The sequence below is a fragment of the Crocodylus porosus genome, unplaced genomic scaffold, assembly GCF_001723895.1.
Source record: "Crocodylus porosus isolate Cpor-Errol unplaced genomic scaffold, CroPor_comp1, whole genome shotgun sequence".
Taxonomy (NCBI): domain Eukaryota; kingdom Metazoa; phylum Chordata; order Crocodylia; family Crocodylidae; genus Crocodylus; species Crocodylus porosus.
Genome location: NW_017728886.1, coordinates 177,354,748 through 177,374,320, shown reverse-complemented (window position 1 = coordinate 177,374,320; position 19,573 = coordinate 177,354,748). Strand labels below are relative to the sequence as shown.

The window sequence follows — 19,573 nt, the reverse complement described above, 5'->3', positions numbered from 1 at the left end:
CGCGCGCGGGGCCGGCGCCGCAGGGCGGAAGCGCCGGGAGAGCCGGGCGAGCGGCGCCGCTTTAAGAGCAAAGCAGCGCGGTGGAGGGAGCTGCTGTAGGTGCGCGGCGCTGGTAAGGTTTACAGCTTTCTCTTGCCTTCCCTCTCTCTCTTTCTCTCTATCCACTTCTCCTCCAGCCAGGCATACTTAAAGGCTTCTAGCAGGGAGCAGAGAGAAAGAAACCTGCTGGATTTTTGCAGGTGATTTTTTTTTTCCACCCCCCTTTTTTCCTCCTCTGGCTGCTGCTGCTTATCTTTTTCTTCTTGTTATCTTTTTCCTTTTGCTTTGCTTTGCTCCAGTCTAAACATTAGCGAGAGCGCAAAGCATCCGCCTCCTCCACATGCAGTGAGTGCATGCGTGTGGCTGGACATGTGTGCCCACATGCAGTGAGTCCATTTAGATGTATATGTGCATGTATGTGTGCGTGCGTACGGTTGGGCATATGTGCCCATATGCAGTGAGTCCATATATGTGTGCATGTGTATGGTTGGGCATGCGTGCCCACATGCAGTGAGTCCACGTATATGTATGTATGTGTGCATGTGTACGGTTGGGCATGGGTCCCCACATGCAGTGAGTCTATTTCTGTGTGCGCACGTGTGTGTGTGTGCGTGTGCGTGCATGGTTGGGCTTAAATAGAGGCCAAGTCTGTCCCAGCTGCCCCAAAGATCTGAAGCCCGGGGCTGTCTCTGACACTCCCAGGTTCCTGCTACATTACAAGTTGCCGTCTGCTGATGGCAGTTGATAATTGGCAGCCACAGTCTGCGGTCTGAGCCGCAGGATTTTGTCTAGCACTTGGGTTGGGCCCGGCTGATATGTGTGAGAGAGAGAGAGAGAAAGAGAGAGACAGAAAACAAGCTGGCGGTAACTGAAACTCTGAGAATGCTGCCTGGCTACAAGGAACCTGAGGCCGGCTGGTGATGCAGTGGGTGCCTGGGGGGGGTTCACAGAGAGGCTTGAATCCAGAGGACACGATTATGTCCAGTGAACAGCTTAACAGTACATCGGTGAAGGATGCTCAGTTAAAAGACCTGTTGTTGGAAAGAGGTACTCCTGTTTTGCTTCTTTTTTTGTGTGTTATATTTGCATGAGGCAGATTGTTGGAAGTTTGCTCCCTTGAGTTCTGATCAGAGAGAGGGAGAGGCAAGTTGCAATAGAGCTGCTCTGATTAACAGAGCTGTGTAAAGACAAAAGAGATTAATATATGCACGTAGCAATTTGTAAAACTTAACGGTCCAGACATTTCCACCCATGTGAATACAGGTGGATTAGACATTCTGTCCTCTGTCCTTATTCTCCTGTGAAGATGTTTGCTCTGCAAAAGTCCCTTATGCTGTAAGGAATCGGGACTTGTGGTAGAGGTGACATCTTTTATTAGACCAATTAGATTTTTTGCAAATATATATATTTTAAATTTCTGTATACTTGTGAGTTTGAAAAGCAAAACTGGAAAAATTGTGTGACCGAGTCTTTCCCTTAGTGGGGTATAGATGTGCGTGTAGGTATATACACAGAATTTTCCCCATTCAAATCTGTGGAAAAAAGCCATAACAAAATAAGTACTTGTGGGTGGTTGTGGGCAGAGCAGAGATGCCTTTCACATACATCTGTTCACTTGACTGTGGAACTGAATGCACCAGGGAAAATTGTGACTCAGTGTGTGCAAGCTTACAGCAGAAATTGCATGAATTTCCTTGAGTTTTGTCAATAAAGATAGGCAGCTTCTTCTATTGTCATTCTCATCTCTGGTACTCTAATAACTACTTGGAGAGGCTGGGGATGGGAGGTGGTACAAGAACAGGAAGAGAAAATGCTTTTAAACGTCCAGTGGAGATATTTGTTCTTTTGTGTCTTTATTTTTGCATTTTGGAAACTGAATTTTGAAGGACTCTGCATGTGCATGCTCTTAGGTTACCCTGTGTTTTTATCACTGGAGCATATTCTGATAGTATATTTTCAAATTATTTTTCCATTGACAGAGATCTCAAATACTCCCTATTCCCAAAACATTGATTCACAGAGAGGAGGTACTGCCCCTTCATAGAAATGCTGGGCCCTTGATAAATTTAGAAGACTGCCCTTGGCAGATATAGAAGTAACATGTCATTCCAGTGCTCTCTGCATTCTAGGAAAGCCTAAATCAACATTACTTGTTTTGCATGTTGCCCTTTAGCAACAGCCTCTCAATTGCCACAGTAATAAAATATTATGTGGACAGAAAGGGGGATAAAAAAAAGCTGTATGCATAGTGGCACCTAAATGTTGGGCAGTCATGTTCTGTACAGTAGAAACCATCGTCTTTGTCAAGTGTGTGACTTGCACTTGTGACATATGGAAATTTGACTTTGAATTTTCCGTAAAACTCTCTGACTTTTTTCCTTAGCTTTTCAGTGTTTAAGTGCTGACATCGTTAGCTAGTAATGACCTGAGGGAAAACTGACAGATTGATGGTTTTATATAGGGTTCATAGCAAAAACAGTGGAAGGGTGTAAACTACTGAATAATGAAAGTATTTGTAGGTGTCAATAGTCTTGTCTTGGTAATGAGTGGACTGTTCCGAACAGAAAATAAAAAGTTACATAAAGGCACAGTTGCTTTGCTAAAACAGACTTTGATCCCTCCTAGGTTTTGAATACTTTCAGTTTCACCAGCTGTGATTAGCAATGGAATTAAATAATTTGACTTGTTTCTGTGCCCTTGTTCACTGATAATTTCTGACAAGTAATATTGTAGCACCGGCAGAGAGCTGGTATTACTGTGGCCCAGTCCGCTGGCATTACGTTATGGTTCCTAAAGTTTTGTTTGGGAGAGACTTCAGACTTTTGCAATCTAGAAGATTTGTTTTCGCTTTTAGTACAGGACACTTGGAAGAATGAGTGGCCAAAGCTTCTTTAGCTCAACTTAAAAATCACCTTGATGTATGGTTGTTTTTAACCTGCAGTGATTGAAGATGCTTTAAAAAAAAGATGATGATGAAAAGTCTTATTATCTGGAAGTGTTTTTACTTTGTGGTGTTTAACTTCGGTAACTTTTTTTTTTATCCATTTGGCTAAGATGTTTGAAACTGGGAACCTGTTTTAAATATGTGGTATCCATATTTAGAAGTACCCAGCCAAGTACCCATTGCTGTTTGTCCTAGTTTACTTGAACAGCAGCCAAAGATGTGCTTCCTTAGACTAGACATTACCTCTCAAGACTAGAGCGTGCTTTGTGAGCGGCAGTTTCCATAGAAATGTCAGTAAAGTGCATAATTCCTAAGGGGAAATTCTTCCCTCAGGTATTATGCTTCTCTAGTAAAGCCAGTGGAGTTGCATGATGAGACTGAGCTAACATTTGGTTCAAAACCATCAGGCTTTTTAAGTTTGCTTTGTACGTAAGAACCCTTCTTGACACATGTGTGCGCCTGGTTTCATTCTTAGCCGCTTTGGAATATGCATTAATTTGGGATAAGCCTTTTAGATGTAAGGGAATCGTATAAAAAAGGTTTAAACCAGGTGGCGGTCTGTCTTATTCTAATTATAGAGGTATGAACAATATCATTATTTTCATTATTTGCATATTTTCCTGCCAGGCAATGTCTATGCTAGGGAATAAAAATCCCTTTGTTCCTAATTTGAATAAACTTAAATTCAGGTGGATGTAATGCTAGTGAAGATAAATCAGGCTTTAGTTTTTCCTTTGGGTTAACAATGTGAATTAAAGACAAGATTTCCCCAAGGCCCCCACTTTCTGCTAGGAATGTCCTCTCACCAGCAGGTTATCATCATGATTTAGCTACAAGAAATAAAATTCCTGACTCCTCTGTCTTTGACATCAGCTGTAAAACTGTTGAAGCCCTGAGGGTTGCAGAGGGTTAATAGACTCATTTTTTTTTAAAAAACTTATTAACAAATTAAACTTATCAAAAGGCGCACATAACACGTAAAGATACATTCAGTCCCCTAAAATATATATACAGATATTTGTCTTCCATCAGCAGTGCTCCCTTAACCCAAGTCAGTGTCTGCAATGCCCTTTTTCTCTTCAGTCCTTGACAGTTTGTTTTAGCTGATGATGAGCTTTTGTGTTTTATCATTTCCATATAATAAACTCCCTCTTTTTCCTCAGTATTCGGCATAATAGAAATCTTACTATCTTCCGCTCATCTCAGCTTTTAAATTTGAAATTTATTCCAAACTTCTTGTTTAGTATTACCTCTCAGATCTTGCACTTTCCTTCAGCATTCAAAAAAGTTTCTGAAGAATCTCCTCCCTCCAAACCAGAAAGTGTTTTTAGCAAATTACAGGATTTTTCACCAAATTTCTAAGTAAGCATCTGTTTTCCCTCTCCTGTTCCCAAAACTTTTGAAACCATTCAGTGATTTTTGGGAGCGTCAGTTCTCTTCCAGCCTTTGTAGTTATAATGCTTGCAGCCATTGGCAGATGGGTGATCAGTTCTTCATGACTTCTGTATGTTGCAGAGTTCTCAGGAAGGTTCAGCAAGAACACTAAGGGGTTATATGATAGCTGGCATCCTGATATTTCCCTAACTGTATCGCCAGCCTTCTTGCAGAGCTGGTTGTTTCTAGGACACATCCACCCCATGTGGTAGAATCCTTCCAACTGACTGCACTTTCTCCAACATTTCCTTGTTTCTATACCATAGATACAGTATGCTTAATTTTAGGTGGAATGAGTTTACCATCAATACAGGATTTTAAAGTAATTTTATTTTATTGTCATGTGGATGGATATGTGAGGACCATTGTACTATATGGTCTCCTATTCTTTAGTACTAATCACTGATTAGTTCACCTTATTATAAACAATGCTTTCTTCTTCTATGTGGCTATTTAAAATTGATTTGTACAACACAGACAGTAGGCCTGTGAATTTCATAGGTGTGACCAATATTTTCTCAAATTCTGTCAAATTTTTACTGAGATTTACTTTTCTTGGGGAATGTGTTCAAAAGTAGCTCACCTGTAAGTATTGGAAAGACGGGATTTTAATATCACCTAGCATAGGTTGCGTTTCTTTAAATGATCTAAATATATGCTTTTTGAATAATTTCCCAAACTTATGATACTCATTTGTCCCAGTTATTAAAGCTGCCTAATAAATTATTAGGATTAAATTCAATATTATTATGTATAGGTGCTAACGGTGATGGATACAAGCTTAATTTCTTGTATGTGTTATCCCCAGGTTTCCATTGTTGTTCTAAAGAAGGGGTGATACATAAGTAAAATTTGGCTTTGAAGATTTCTTTAGCCATGGTAATATATTAAGTTTGATATCTGGACAATGTTTGTCCTATCTTTACCTGGAGCTTCCTTTGAATTGGTGTTATCGAGTGCACTACATTTCTAAGTTGGCTGGCTTAATATTTAATGTTTGGAAGTATCTATCTCCTGCTTTTTCTGAGGACGTTGCAGGATGCTTTTTTTTTTTTTTTTTTTTAAATCTAAGCTGCTTATTTCCCCAGTAAATTATATATCATAGTCTACCACCCATCTGAAAGATGTGTTGGTACTATAGCAGGTAGAGTTTGGAATAGAAAATTAATTTAAGCTAGGCTATTCATTTTTAACTGTTGCAGTTCCCAACCATGAAATTTCATTTTTTTAAACCAAATTTAAGTCTATTTTGATGCTTTCAATCAAAGAAGTGTAATTGGAGGTGTACAATACCTGCTGTTTTTTAGTATTTCAGCCAGTATTTTAATGAAATAGTTACCCACTTGTATTTATAGTTGTAGCTTATCTCTTTGTGTGTGTGGTCCTGCACCAATGTCTAGGAGATCTTATATTTTATAGTGAATTTTAAAACCTGAAACTTTGCAATGTTTTATTGTAGTTCAGACTGCATTAGTTAGTTTTGTAATGAAAATCATAATAACATCATCAGCATACAATCCTGTAGATTCAGGTTATTTCTGATTGACTGGACAAATGGCTCCATTACAAAAAGGAGGGGTGATAATGGGCAACCTTGAGGTGTACTTCTTTAAAAAGGATTTTTTTTTCTTGTAAGTGTCCTTATTCTTATGGCTGCATAAGGATTAGAGTGTAGAGCTGATACCAGTTTCAAAATATTGGTCCTAGTCCAAAAGCATTTAATGTTTGTAAAAACTGCCACTGGATTCAATCTAAAGTTTTTTCAGTATCCAGTGATAAAAAGAGGTGGTGTTCCTTAGTGAATTCTGCATGAAAAATCGGATCTAATACTCTGTGTTATCTGTCACTCAACTGCTTATTTCTAATGGACCTTGTTTTGTCTATCTTTATATATTTAGGGAGTATTTTTTTAAAATCTATTTGCTATAACTGATGCAGAAGTCTTTGTGTCTTGGCTCAGTAAAAATATAGGTCTGTATGAGGCACAAGTAGATAGATCCTTACCTGTTCTGGGGATTACTGCAATATGAGGTCTTTCTCTTTTCAATGGAGTTGTGCTATCCAAAGGACCATTCCTGCTTCTTCCCCACATGAGCACTGAGACCAACATAAAATCTTTTGACATTTGATTTGCAACTCCCCAGGAGCCCAGACTTTGAATTGATTGATAGCCAAGTGTGCTTTCTTCATTGTTACTTGGATGTACATTTCTTGGAGCATTAATTCATACTAACATGGACATCAATAAATGTCTTGAATCAGTTTTTTTTTTTTTTTTTTTTGAGACGCTGTTTGCAGAGTATTATATCTGAAGAAGAATATCCTATGTGGAGGCTGATAGCTTTTCTCCCTTTCCTTGTTTCAGCTGAACTGGAGTTCGTTCAGATAATCATTATAATTGTGGTGATAACTGTTATGGTAGTAGTGATCATCTGCTTGTTGAACCATTACAAACTCTCGACACGCTCCTTCATCAATCGACAGAGCCAAAGCAGGAGGCAGGAAGAAACTTTGCAGCCGGTGAGTGTAAGCCCCTTCATACAATTTTCCTCCTCCTCATATACACTGGTCTATTTCAGGGCCTAAAAATGTGTCACGAAGTTCTGATTATAAGCAGCCATGCAGAAAACTCTTGGCATCAGTTTTAATGTTCTCTGTAGGGCGGTTTGCTTTTGCTGTTTTGTGTATTGGTGAACATCCCCCCCAACCAACCAAACAAAACAAAAAAACCCCAATGCAATTTTAAAATTTCACTGCACTGTTATTTTTAGTCCTTCCCCTGTTTTATGTAACGGCTTTTTCACACTTTGCCTTCTGTCTGGGGGTGTCAGAATGTGAAACCCTGATACTGCTGCTATTGCAGTTTTAAATGAAGAAGTGGAGATGCAGACCACATAATATGTGAGGAGTGGAGGAAGATGCTGCTGTAGCTTCCTTTATTGTTTTAACAGCACCATGGAGTTATTTGTTTTGATTTGGTTCCTTTTAAGATTTTTAGTTTAAAAAATTGCCTTATAGAAGGCGTTCCAACCTTAGAAAATTTGACATTTTCTCTTTTTAGCTAAAACAAGTACAACAGAAGAACTATCAGGACTGCAACATCACTGAGAGTTCTGAGGTACTGCAGTTTGGCCCCTGGTATTGCCACAGAGTGGAGTCTGGCAACTGCCTTCGTTGGGCTAAAACTCCTGTTGACTTCAAAGGGGACAGAATTCTATGCCAAGAGCTTGACCATAGTGTATACAGCCCCAGGCCCATAGTGTGTGCCTTCTTTGCCAGCACTTCTGGGCTAGGGACAAATTACACACAAACCGGTAAAAGTGATTGGAAACTGGTTCAAATCTGTAATACAACAGAACTTCAGTGTACATAAACAGCTTTTAAAATGGCCAAAACCAGTTTAATATAAACCTGGATGGATGTAATATCAGACTCGACTGATTTAGGTTAAATTGATTTATTGAACTTTTGTCCCAGTTTCCCTCCAGATTCAGGCTGTCTGCTCCAGCTGAGCAGGGATGCGTGCTCTCCCGCCCCCTGGCTTCTGGCCTGGGCCACTGCAGGCATGTGGCCACATTTTCAGAATAAAAAATGAATGTCTGTTCCTTTGGTGTTACCGGTTTAATTTACGTGGCTTAGAGTAACCTGCGACAATTGAATTGATTAAGCCTTGGGCTTTTTGGCTAAGTACAGACAGTCAAAAAGCCTGAGGCTGAATTGATTCAGTCTTTGCAGGTTAGTCTAAGCTGCAAAGATTAAACTGAGAAACAATGGGACAAACATTTACCATTGATTCAGGAAATGCAGCCACATGTCTGTAGCGGCTCAGGCCACAAGCCAGGGGGCACTAGAGCACAGCTCTGTAGCACTTCCTCTTCCTGTCTCTCGGATTTGCAGTCCAGCATCACAGAATCAGGAGTCTGCAGGCTTGCTCATCGCTTCTTCTTCCTGCTTCCAGGTGCCTCTGGGAGTTGTAGTCTACAGTTGCAGCCAGCAGTAACTTTCAGTAAGTTTAACAGGGCAGCTCTGTACTTGGGGGGGAGAGGGGAACTAGGGAGGGGATTAAACTTGGCCCCAGACTCCAGACAGGGTTTGCTGGTGGGATGGGGAGGGGCAGTCTCTGCCTCCCCTCACCCCCCAACCCTTCTCTGATGGACCATACAGCACCCCAGCCCAGGGCTGGAAAGCATGCTGGGATTCTGGGGGACTCTAAACTTGAACCAGGAAGGGGTCTGGGACAGAAGTTTCATAAACTGGTTTGACCCAACTCAGTTAAGTCTGATACAGGCAGGCGACATTCTTTGGGTAGATGTGATATCTTTTATTAGACTGACTGAGTAGTTGGAAAAAAGTTCTTAAGCTTTCAGGCCTAGTTGCCCTTCACCAGTCTCTGCGAGTCTGGTACTACATTCAACCAGATTTATCTTAAACAAGTTACAGCCATTTGGAAACTGGTTTATGTGCACTGAGCTTCTGTTCTGTTACAGGGTTAAACCAATATCTGATCATGTAAGTCGGTTTATGTGTAACTTCTGTCCCTAACTTTTGACTGTCTTTAATTAGCTCTGCTGAGGAGAATAGAGCTTGTGCCTTGAGCCCTCTCAGTTCTCTTATCTTTTAGCTGAGCAGACTAGTAGAATGGTAGCCAGGATACAGAGTGGGAGAGGGAGTGGGAAGGAGTGAATCTGGGAAATCCCCATGGTGTTCTCATAGACGTACAGATTTGGAGGGACAATAAAGATGTCTTCAGAAGCCATAGCTTTTGTGATACAGAGATCTAAATTTAAAGGAAGTGGTTGAAACTACTGCATTATTTTGCATGCTATTAAACACACACCAGATACTTATGACTTTGTGACACCTACTGCACTGGGCTAGATTGAGCAGCATCAGAGGCCTGCCTGTGTTATCTCTATATTATTTCCCTAAAGCACCCAAGAATATGTGCTTCTGGTGTATTTCTTTTATGATCTAAAAGCCATATTTGTAAGTGACTCGACTACTTACAGAACTAAAAGGATACTAGTTAGGATTTGATACAGTGCTTATCTCACTCCCAATCTCTAACTGTCCCTACAGTGCTAGTGAGCCACTATGCCAACTTGTGTAGTCATTTGCATTTGTATATTAATAAAGACTAAATTTTAAACCTATCAGACTAGCAACACAAATCATTAACTCAATGCTTTATGAGTTGGCTTTACTCATGTTGTCATTCAAAAAATGGGCAAAGACGCTTGTAAAGCCCCTTTTCATTTTGTGCAGAAGACTTCTGGTTTTTCATGCGATTTTCTTGTACCATATATGTTAAGCAGCAGAATGCTATAGGCATCTCAAGATATATTCCATGCCAGCTCACTGCTAGTCACATTGCAGCATCGCATTGCAGGTTTCAGTGACAACTTCATCCGGAGAGACAGTGTAAAAGGAGGCAGACCTAGTGTTCCCAAAGCTCTCTTTTCCAAAGCACCCTTTCCAAAGACCCACGTTTTGGTCAGTGGTGTACTGACGGGGGGGACAGCAGGCCATGCCCCCAGGTGCTGGCCTGGTGGGGAGCACTGGCTGGGCTTGGTCCCCAGTGGCACTTCTGGTTTCACCACCAGCATTTCTGGGTTCAGTGATCAGCTGCTGGTGGATCACCACCGAGCTCGGTGGTTGTCTCTGGGAGTTGGGGTGGGATGGTGGGGTGTAAATGCAAGTATTTGCCCCTGGGCACTGGAGACCCACGGTATGCCACTGGTACTGGTACCATCTGGGGGAAATTCATGCTTTGCTCTAACATCTAAGAAGAGCTGTCAGGAGATAAACTCTCTTAGTAAGAATATATGCTGTAAACTGTTTTTTGTCATTCTAGTAACTGCAATATTGAATTCTGATTGGGTTAAAATTAAACTAGAGCTCTGAAAACTTAACATACTTTTTGCTTCTGGGAAAAATGTTTAGATTAATTTGAATATTTCTTTGAAATGGACATGGAAACTTAAGGATTGTAATTCTGTTTGAAACTGTTTTGCTAAAACCAGCCCCTTAGATAACTAGAAGAGAAAAAAGAAAAAAGAACGTATTTTTAAATAAGAAGTGCTGTCAAATTCGTGAAGTAATCTGTTTCAGTGTTTTCCTTATAGAGTAGTTGGTATCTCCTGTTGTTTGAGTGGGCTGTTGTCATGGAAACCATGGAGCGAAAAATACCTTTTCTAAACAAGAAAACATGTCTTGGCAATGTGGACCCAGGAGCAGTTTAGAATCCCAAACTACTTTCAGCTTATTTTGAAAATGCTGACTGTATTTCAGATGGATTAGCATCCTTTTAAATGGTGGTCTGTGGCCCCATGCATCCCATAAGGGGTTAACATTTGGCCCTCTGGCTCTCACCCAGCAGCTGCTCCCACTGATCACCAGGGCTGCAATAACAGCTGTAGTCTCAAGGTTCCTCTCTCTCTTCTCCAGCTGTTGCTTCATGCCTCTGCTGTAGGGGGTCAGGCAGTGTGGGAGCTGAGGGTGAGTTTGAGGCTGCACCTGGAGAGGCATGGGGGAAATTGGGGCTGTGCAAGGTTGGGAGATCATGCCCACGTGGTGCAGCAGTGGTGGGGGAGGTGAGGCACAGGTACAGGTGCACACTGTAGCAGGGAGAGATCTGGTTGCATGCCCATGCAGTGTAGATGTGGGGGTGGGAGCACAGTGCAACAGTGGGTGAGGAGGGGGAGGTTCACACGATGTACCTGGTGTGGCCTGCATCACATGTGACCCCTTGGAAGCTTATAAGTTGGAGAGCCCAGTATTTAAATAAATATAATGAAGGTCCAGGGTACATATCTTGAAAAGCAACAGTTGGTGGTTTTTAAAAGAAACCTCTTCTTTAGTTAACTTTTTATTCAGCCAAAAACTATTCAGAAGCTTTTGCCATTTTTTAGGAGGTACAGAATTTGGTTCTGCTGTTATGGTGTCTAAGTCCTTTGGGTCAGTGAAATGTCTCCCACTCACTTTGAATAGACTCTGGATCAGACACAAACCTGGTCCTGTAAGATACTAGCAATGTGTTTGGCTTTACTTTGTCTATGAAACTAGAAATAATTTTCAGTAGAAATAGATTGTTAAAAATAATAAATGTTCCCTTGCAGTGTTAACAATCCGTACAAGAAAGTGCTGCACTGGTGTCTGAGAATCAGAAAGTAAAACAAACTGATGTGTGAATCAAAACTGAAAATGACGAGTATAGTTTCATTGTCCAGTGGTGCAGATACCAGCGTGTTCATGCCAGTGAAATTTACACCACTTTTACACACTGATGTTAATTACCCAGGGAGCTGGAGCAGGACAGTGCCTAAAAGCAGCACCGTGTTGCTTGATGGCAAGGAACAGGAAACAGCTTGAGCAAATGGCTACCCTATCAGTCAGTGAAATAGGCTAGAAATGCAGACACACATCAGGTATATCTAAACCAGTATAACTTAAACTAGCGTATAATTATTATAGGTTTTTACAGGGCAATTTACACCAGTGTATAAACAAAGTAAAAGTAGTCAAATGCAAATTAGGATTTAAAAAAAAATCTCCGTTAAGATTTTTAACCTGGCAGCATCTTTGTGTTTTCCTGGCTTTGTTTTCTTTTTTAATTGGCACTGATAACTGCATTCTCTGTCATGAGAACAGCTGCTAAAGTGTACCACTTCCGAAAACAGATTTTTGAATGCGTTCTGTGTATAAATGCCCAAAGAAAATGCCCATTATTCTGACTCAAGCCTTTGCTCTGGTTGAAGCTGAAGTGGCTAAAAAGAATGACAGTTCAGCAATATTTTTAGAGGAAATTATTTTTAGAAATATATGTATGCAACTGTTGGTCCATTTTTCTGTTTCAGTTGACATTGGCCAATTTCTGCAGTTGGCTGTATTCTTCTAACTTCACTGATTGGGAGTATATAGCCCTGTGTTTTTTCTTTGAAGTATGTATGTTGAGCACCTGGGTAGTCTCTTTCATGTCTCTAATACTCAGCTTTGCTTCTCTTGTCGTAACCAGTCTTTTTCTGATTTAATCATTCATCCTAATGACTGAACTATAGCTGGATCACACAGGTTTCTGGTACCACAGAGGCTAAATGCTGAAGTAGTTGATGTTTTATATGCTGGCCTTTCCAGAAAACGTTATGGGAGTGAGTAGTTGAACTCTGTTCCTCCCAGGGTATTGGCACTCTCAGGCATTCAAAAATCAGGAGCCAGACTCCAAAAATAATGAGATAAAAAAAACGTCCAGGTTCTTTGCTTTGTTTCCTAGTTTCTGAGCCATCAACGTGGTACACTTTATTCACATGGTAAAGAATTCCTTCAGAGCTGTGAGGGCTAGAAGTTTTATTTTAAAATTAAAGAAATTAAAGGTGAACTTTTAATATATTATTTTAATTCTAGCAGCTGGGACATTAAATTACTACCACGTTCCATGTTACAGGGGTGTAGGTTGTAGCTGTGTTGGTCTAAGGACATAGGCAGACAAGGTTCTTTGCAAAGAACCTTATCTACCAAATTTCATAAAACTTGCAGTAAAACCAAGTGCTTTCACAGTGGAGCCATGCCAACTTTTCAGTGGGCAAAAAAAGAGAGCAGTCCTGGGAAGTGGCAGTTGCTCTCTATCAAACGTGCTGTGAGAACTCATGATGTCTCTCCCATGATTCTGTGTAAATGTGTGGTTTTTTGTTTTTGTTTTTTTGTGCAACCATCAGTGGTCCCCCCTTTCTTTCTTTTTTCCCTTTCTCCCTTCCATCTTTATAGCCTTAACTTTTTATGGCTTTTCCTTCACTCTCCTTTATTTTGAATTACCTTGATTTAGTGTGTTTAAGACTTCAGATCCATTAAGAGCATACACAGAAGGTCAGAAAGAAAGGGCCATTTTCTGAGCACCAGCAAACGTTGGAATTTGTTTCAGGCATATATATGCTTAAGGTTCCACCTACACTAGGTAACAAATTCTGCTGTCCACCAGCATGGAAAAACCAGTTCTTTTTGTCTATATAGATATTACTTAACCATGACCCTTCAGTAGTAGTGAAAATATCCAAGTCTTTACAGGGACTCGCATCTTGGCCCACCTGTGCTGTAGGATCCACCTAACTACCATGTTGTTAGTAGGTCCTTTGACATGACTGACTTTGTTATAGGGGAACCTAAAACAGGCAACTACAAGCCTTAATTATGTGGACCCTGGGATTAAGAAAATATTTAGTGTTTCCTCCTGGTAGTCAGTCCATAGCGGGATAAGCATTGTTTGACTTCTCAACTAAAGGCAAGCAAGGAAGATCAGGGCAGTGGAGGGGAAAGGCACTCTGTAATCTCTCCTGTGCTAGGGACGGGGTCTACCAGCAGTCCTGATGATTCTCTTGTCTGATGGCCTTAAAGGAACAGAGGCAGTACATTAACAGTGTTCTTTCTCTTAGACTCTTTTGGAGCCTCGTGTTGTGTTTTGTGTCCTGTGACAATTGAAATGGCAGTAGTTATTAGTAAAACAGAAAGGTTCCATGGGAATGTAACAAGAGACAATGGAGCTGGGTGGTTGCCGTACTTTCCTATTTGAAGGGACAATAACTTAATATAAGCATGGCCCCTGATGGTTGACCTATAGTGGAATAAGTTGTTCTCTATGAAAACACTGTGAGAAAATAGACTCGGGGTTGGGGGGGACCTTTAACAGAGTTTTGACATTCCTATACTGATTTCTCTCTCTCTCTCTACCGCTGATCTAAAATGGGCATTGAAAGAGCAGTGAACAGTTTCGCTGCCCCAGGCATTCTCCTGGCAGCAATAATTCTTTGCTGAGCACCATAGGAGGCATGCATCCTGCAAGACGCTTGCAACCAATTGGCCCCAGCATCTCCCTGCTTCCAAATGTCATGGGAGGCATGGCTGCTAGAGCCAGTCAGCTTTCATTAGGACAGACAATGATAATGTCTGTCTGGTACACTGAGATACAGTTCCAGGAAAGAGGTTGTGAAAGTGCTGTGCTCTTCCTGAGTAGAGCTGGAACAGCCATTCCAGGATAAAAGTGACAAACCACAATCCTAGTGTGGGGAGAACAACCCAAAGGAGAAAAAATGAACATGAAAGCTCCCGGATTTCATGCTTTGGCTGATCATCTTTAAGTTGTATTGCCTTTTTCTTGCATTAGCATTATGAGTTCTACTCGCTGGCAGCCCAGCATTACTTATCTCTCTTTCCATTACTTTAATGTAAGAAATAAAAGACGCTCACTGGGAATAAGTACCCAGGCACAAACAAGTTAGTCTAACTCTGCTTCCATGGGGTAACAACGTATTCCCTTCTTGTTGCCCTCCTTGTTAAACCTCCTGCATAGGGCCATACTTCTAGTTTGCAGAACCCCAGGCTGTCAGGAAGGGATTGGACATGCATTGATTTCTCCCTCTGGCTACTGTGGGATTGCAGGGGGGTTGTGTGCCTTCTGCTGAAAATGTACAGCAGAAAAAGACTGCAGCTTGAATTGGAGTTGTAATTAACTTGTGGAACTCATCGCCACAAGATGTTGCAGAAGCTGACAGTTTAACTCAGAAGATTAGACAAAGGTATGCTAAGTAGGTCCACCAGTGGGAATTAAATATGACTGTAGGGCTGCAGACTCCAACTCAGAACTCCCAAGATGTATGGTAGAAGCTTTAAAGGAGGAGGGGCAAGGGATAGGTCATTCTGGATTGGCCCTGCCTAAATACTTTCCTCCTTAGCATCTGACACATGCCACTGGGAGACAGAGTGTTGGGCTAGATGGACCCAAGGTCTGACTGGCACGGCCACGCTTGCATCTTTTTGACTTGCATGAGTTGTGTCTTTCATAGCTATCCATGAGGGGAGAGGAATTTGGGTTTCATGTGCCTTCTCCTCCAGTCCCTCTGTCAGAAAGAGGGCACAGGCCGCCAGAGATGGTCAGTTGTGCTAAATTGCTTGGTGGTATTTTGACATGAATAAATATAAAGCTGTAGTATTTGTGTGAAAAGGTCAGGTTATGTGTTCGCTTAGTGGAACGCTCTGTCTGTTAGTGCTAGAAGTCTGCTACAATAATGGTGGCATAGTCCAGGAGATATGAATATAGGACTAGGTGCAAGGAGCATGACGTGGAGCAAGTCACTTATTCTCCGAAAGCAAAATGAGGCTAATGATGTTCTCTTCCCTTGTGGGTTAAAGAGAAGATTAGTTAATGCTCATATAGTAAGGCACAGCAAAGTTGAAAATGTAAAGGCTTTAAGTCCTAGTCCTAGTCATTATTGCTGCCAGACAGAAGACAAGTTATACATGCAGTTCTTTCCCTAATTAATTTTCCACTTGCAACTCTAGTTCCATTTCTGTTTAGCATTGCATGTCCTTGTACAAAACACTGCCAGCCTCCCTGCCCTCACAAAAGGGAAAGAACAATTTTCATGCAATGTGTGGTTTTTGTGTTGCAGTACACTCCACAAAGTTTGACTTTGCTTATGTTCTGAAGGGAAGATGTTGGTGCTTATTAAGGAACATGCTGGTCTGTAATTGCAAAGAAGAAGTAGTTTTTGGAGAGGCAAGATCCAGTGTGTGTTGGCTTGTCATAAAAAGTCAGGCGACACAGCTCTGATTCTTACCAATCACTGCCACCTAATGTTACAATTAAAAACTGCATGCCAAATATTTCACTGGCAGTGAGTCAGTCAGGGTGAAATTGTAGTCTTGGTTTCAGTAAGAAAGACATTATTTATCAGTGTTTCCTTTTGTCTGTATGTAGAACATGCCTCTCTAATGTAAACAGGCTCTCTGTGTTTTTGAAATATATCGTGTTAGTAACATTCATTGATTCATAGTTGGTAGGGTCGGAAGGGACCTGAGCAGATTATCAAGTCCGACCCCCTGCCCCGGGCAGGAGAGAATACTGGGCTCATATGACACCTGGTAAGTTTAAGCTCAAATGACCCCAGCTAGGTAATTATCAAGCCTCCTTTTAAAGACCCCTAAAGTAGGAGCTAGTACCACTTCCCTTGGAATCTGGTTCCAGATCCTGGCTTCCCTGACTGTGAAGTAGTGCCTCCTGATGACTAGCTTGAACCTACTCTCAATCAACCTGTGGCTGTTATTCCTTGTTATTCTGGGAGGTGCTCGGGGGAGCAGGGTCTCGCTCATTCCCCTCTGGTCCCCCTGGTAAGTTTATAGATACTGGATCCCCTTAAGGCTAAACAGGTTCAGGTCCCGTAGCCTCTCCTCGTAGGGCCTGCCCTGCTGCCCCCTGATCATACGAGTGGCCCTCCTCTGGACCCTCTCGATGCTGGCCACATCCCTCCTGAAGTGCAGCGCCCAGAACTGGATGCAGTACTCCAACTGTGGCCTGACCAGTGTTGCATAGAGGGTGAGGATCACCTCCTTGGACCTGCTCATGATGTATCTGTGGATGCATGACAAGGTGCGGTTAGCCTTACTGACCGCACCCCCACATTGTTGGCCCATATTTATTTTAGAACTGATAATGACTCCAAGATCCCTTTCTGCCACTGTGCTTTCAAGAAGGGAGTTCCCCAGCCTATAGGTATGCTGCTGGTTCTTTCTGACCAGGTGCAGTACCCTGCACTCGTTAGTATTGAATCCCATCCTATTCACAGTCACCCACCCCTGTAACCTGTCCAGGGCCAGTTGTATCCTGTCCCTCCCTTCTAGCTTGCCCACCTCGCCCCAAATCTTGGTGTCATCAGCGAATTTGAACAGGGTGCTTTTCACCCCCTCATCAAAATCGCTAATAAAGAAATTGAACAGTACGGGCCCAAGGACAGAGCCTTGGGGGACTCCACTGCCCATATCCCTCGAGGTCGAGTATGACCCATACACCACCACTCTCTGGGTGCAGCCCCCTAGCCGATTTGTGGCCCATCTGACCGTGTAGGTATCAATGCCACAGTCACCTAGCTATTTAATGAGAATGGGATGGGAGACGGTGTCAGAAGCCTTCCTGAAGTCCAGAAAGACTACATCCACCATACCACTTGCATCCAGTGATTTTGTGACCTGATTGTAGAAGGCTATCAGGTTGGTCTGACAGGACCTGCCCCTAATGAACCCATGCTGGTTGCCCTTGAGCATCATGTCCCTTGCTGGTCCCTCCCAGATGTGCTCCTGGATAATTTTCTCAAAGAGCTTCCCCAGGACTGAAGCAAGACTAATGGACCTATAGTTGCCTGGGTCCTCTCTCCTCCCTTTTTTTGAAGATGGGGACCACATTGGGCTCTTTCCAGTTTTCTGGCACCTGGCCAGAGCACCATGAGTGCTCATAAAGCTGTGCCAGGGGCCCTTCAATGACCCCTGCCAATTCCCTCAGCACCCTGGGGTGGAGGGCATCTGGACCCACTGATTTGAACGTGTCCAGCCCCTCCAGAAGTTCCTTAACTCGGTCCTCCTTGACCCTAGGCCTGGTGGAGTGTCTCCTGAGTCCGTCCTGAATCCCAGTGGGGGAAATGTCCCGGAGAAAAATGGAGGCAAAGAACAGTTAAAAAGGTCTTCTTTTTCATCTGGTGCAACCACCAGATTGCCAAGCATATCCTGCAAGGGCTCCATGTTGCCTGGTATATAGACTGTAGCCCCTAATGTTTACCGCCCAAGCATGGGCTGAATCCCACCAGGTTTCAGTGAGCCCTACCATGTCTGGGTTTGTACTAGCTATCCAGAGGGTGAGTTCCTCCTGCTTATTCACCATACTTTGAGCATTAGTGTAAAGGCATTTAAAGCCTCCTATTGGTCCCCCACCCCCGCCTCTGATTCCTAGGACTCTCTGGACCCTTGTTACTTTGCTGGGAAAGATCTTGTGGTAATGTGGGATTTCCAGCCTAAGACCTCTTTGCTTGGGTTCCTTCTCCTGCTTTAAACTCCCACTTTAAATCTCTCGCTCCCTATCCATTCTGCTGCTGCTTTCTTTGATTGATGGAGACAGTCTTACGACATGGACACACACAATACTTGGAATGATTTAAATAAAGTTTAAACTTGAAGTGGACAGACATACAAACATGTTAAACTGGTTTAAATTGGCCTGAAACAGTTTAAAAGTTTACTGAAATGAAGTTGTCTTGACCATGACCCACATCCCCGATGTCTTGTCTGAATTCCATGATGGTACTGTCTCCAGAATTATGGGACATGCCAGAAATTTCAGAGACCTAAAGATCGGGATTGGTGCCTGAGATGCCCGAGGATCCATGCCAGGGACTTGTACATTATGGGGAAGGGACATTAGATCGGTTTGGGTGACTAGGGCTAATGTGGATCTAGCCCTGCTTTTGCGCCAAGGCCAAACGTAGCAAGGCAGCAGGGAGAGTGTTAATTTTGTAAGTGGCAAATATGTCTGCTGCTTGCAATCGCGCAGTATTTTGCTTACATGGGGGTGGATGTGTAATGCCTTTTCTTAAAGGTACTTGGGGGGAGGAGAGGAGAGTGTTAATTTGTTTAGTGGCAGGAATGTGTGCTGCTGAGACATGTACAGTGAATTCCTTAGTGGACTGGGGAGACAGCTGGGTTTCTGCATTATGATCCTTTGCGGATGGCTGCATTAATTCACCAAGTGGCAGGGATGCTGCTTGGCAAGCCCCAGTAGCCCATCTGCTACAAGGAGTGGGGATGAGATCTTTGACCAGGAACACCTTTTTCTCCCCCCCATTCCTGTTACCAATTAATGCATCCACTGGAAGGTTTCATGGTTTCTAGGGTCGGAAGGGACCTGAGTAGTCCAACTCCCGCCCCCGGGCCATGGCAGGAAACAATACTGGGGTCAAACAACCCCAGCACGATGTTCACCTAACCTCCTCTTAAAAACCCCCAGGGTAGGAGCCAGGACCACTTCTCTTGGAAGTTGATTCCAGATCCTAGCCGCCCTGACCGTGAAGTAGTGCTTCCTGATATCTAGCCTAAACCTTCCCTCTTCCAGCTTGTGACTGTTATTCCTGGTCACTCCTGGCAGTGCACGGGGGAACAGTGACTCCCCCAGTGCCTGCTGATGCCCCCTGACTAATTTATAACAGGCCACTAGATCCCCCCTCAGCCTTCACTTTTGGAGGCTGAACAGGTTCAGGTCCCATAGCCTGTCCTCATAGGGCCTGCCCTGCTGTCCCCTGATCATGCGAGTGGCCCTCCTCTGGACCCTCTCCATGCTGTCGACATCCCTCT

At 42.8% G+C, this 19,573-nt stretch overlaps 1 protein-coding gene across 5 annotated transcripts in view; it reads left to right on the top strand.

The window, feature by feature from the left end:
• The window catches only part of LDLRAD4 (low density lipoprotein receptor class A domain containing 4), a 391,087-nt gene that overhangs the window by 350,964 nt on the left and 20,550 nt on the right, over window positions 1-19,573 (top strand). For 2 of the 5 annotated variants that reach the window (XM_019545527.1, XM_019545509.1), the window contains exon 4: window positions 6,783-6,937. In XM_019545527.1, the coding sequence (XP_019401072.1) occupies window positions 6,783-6,937 (155 nt within the window). Of the gene's footprint in view, window positions 1-38; window positions 113-637; window positions 1,087-6,782; window positions 6,938-19,573 lie in introns of those variants that run through there. The other 3 variants (XM_019545542.1, XM_019545534.1, XM_019545517.1) reach the window with 3 other exon arrangements.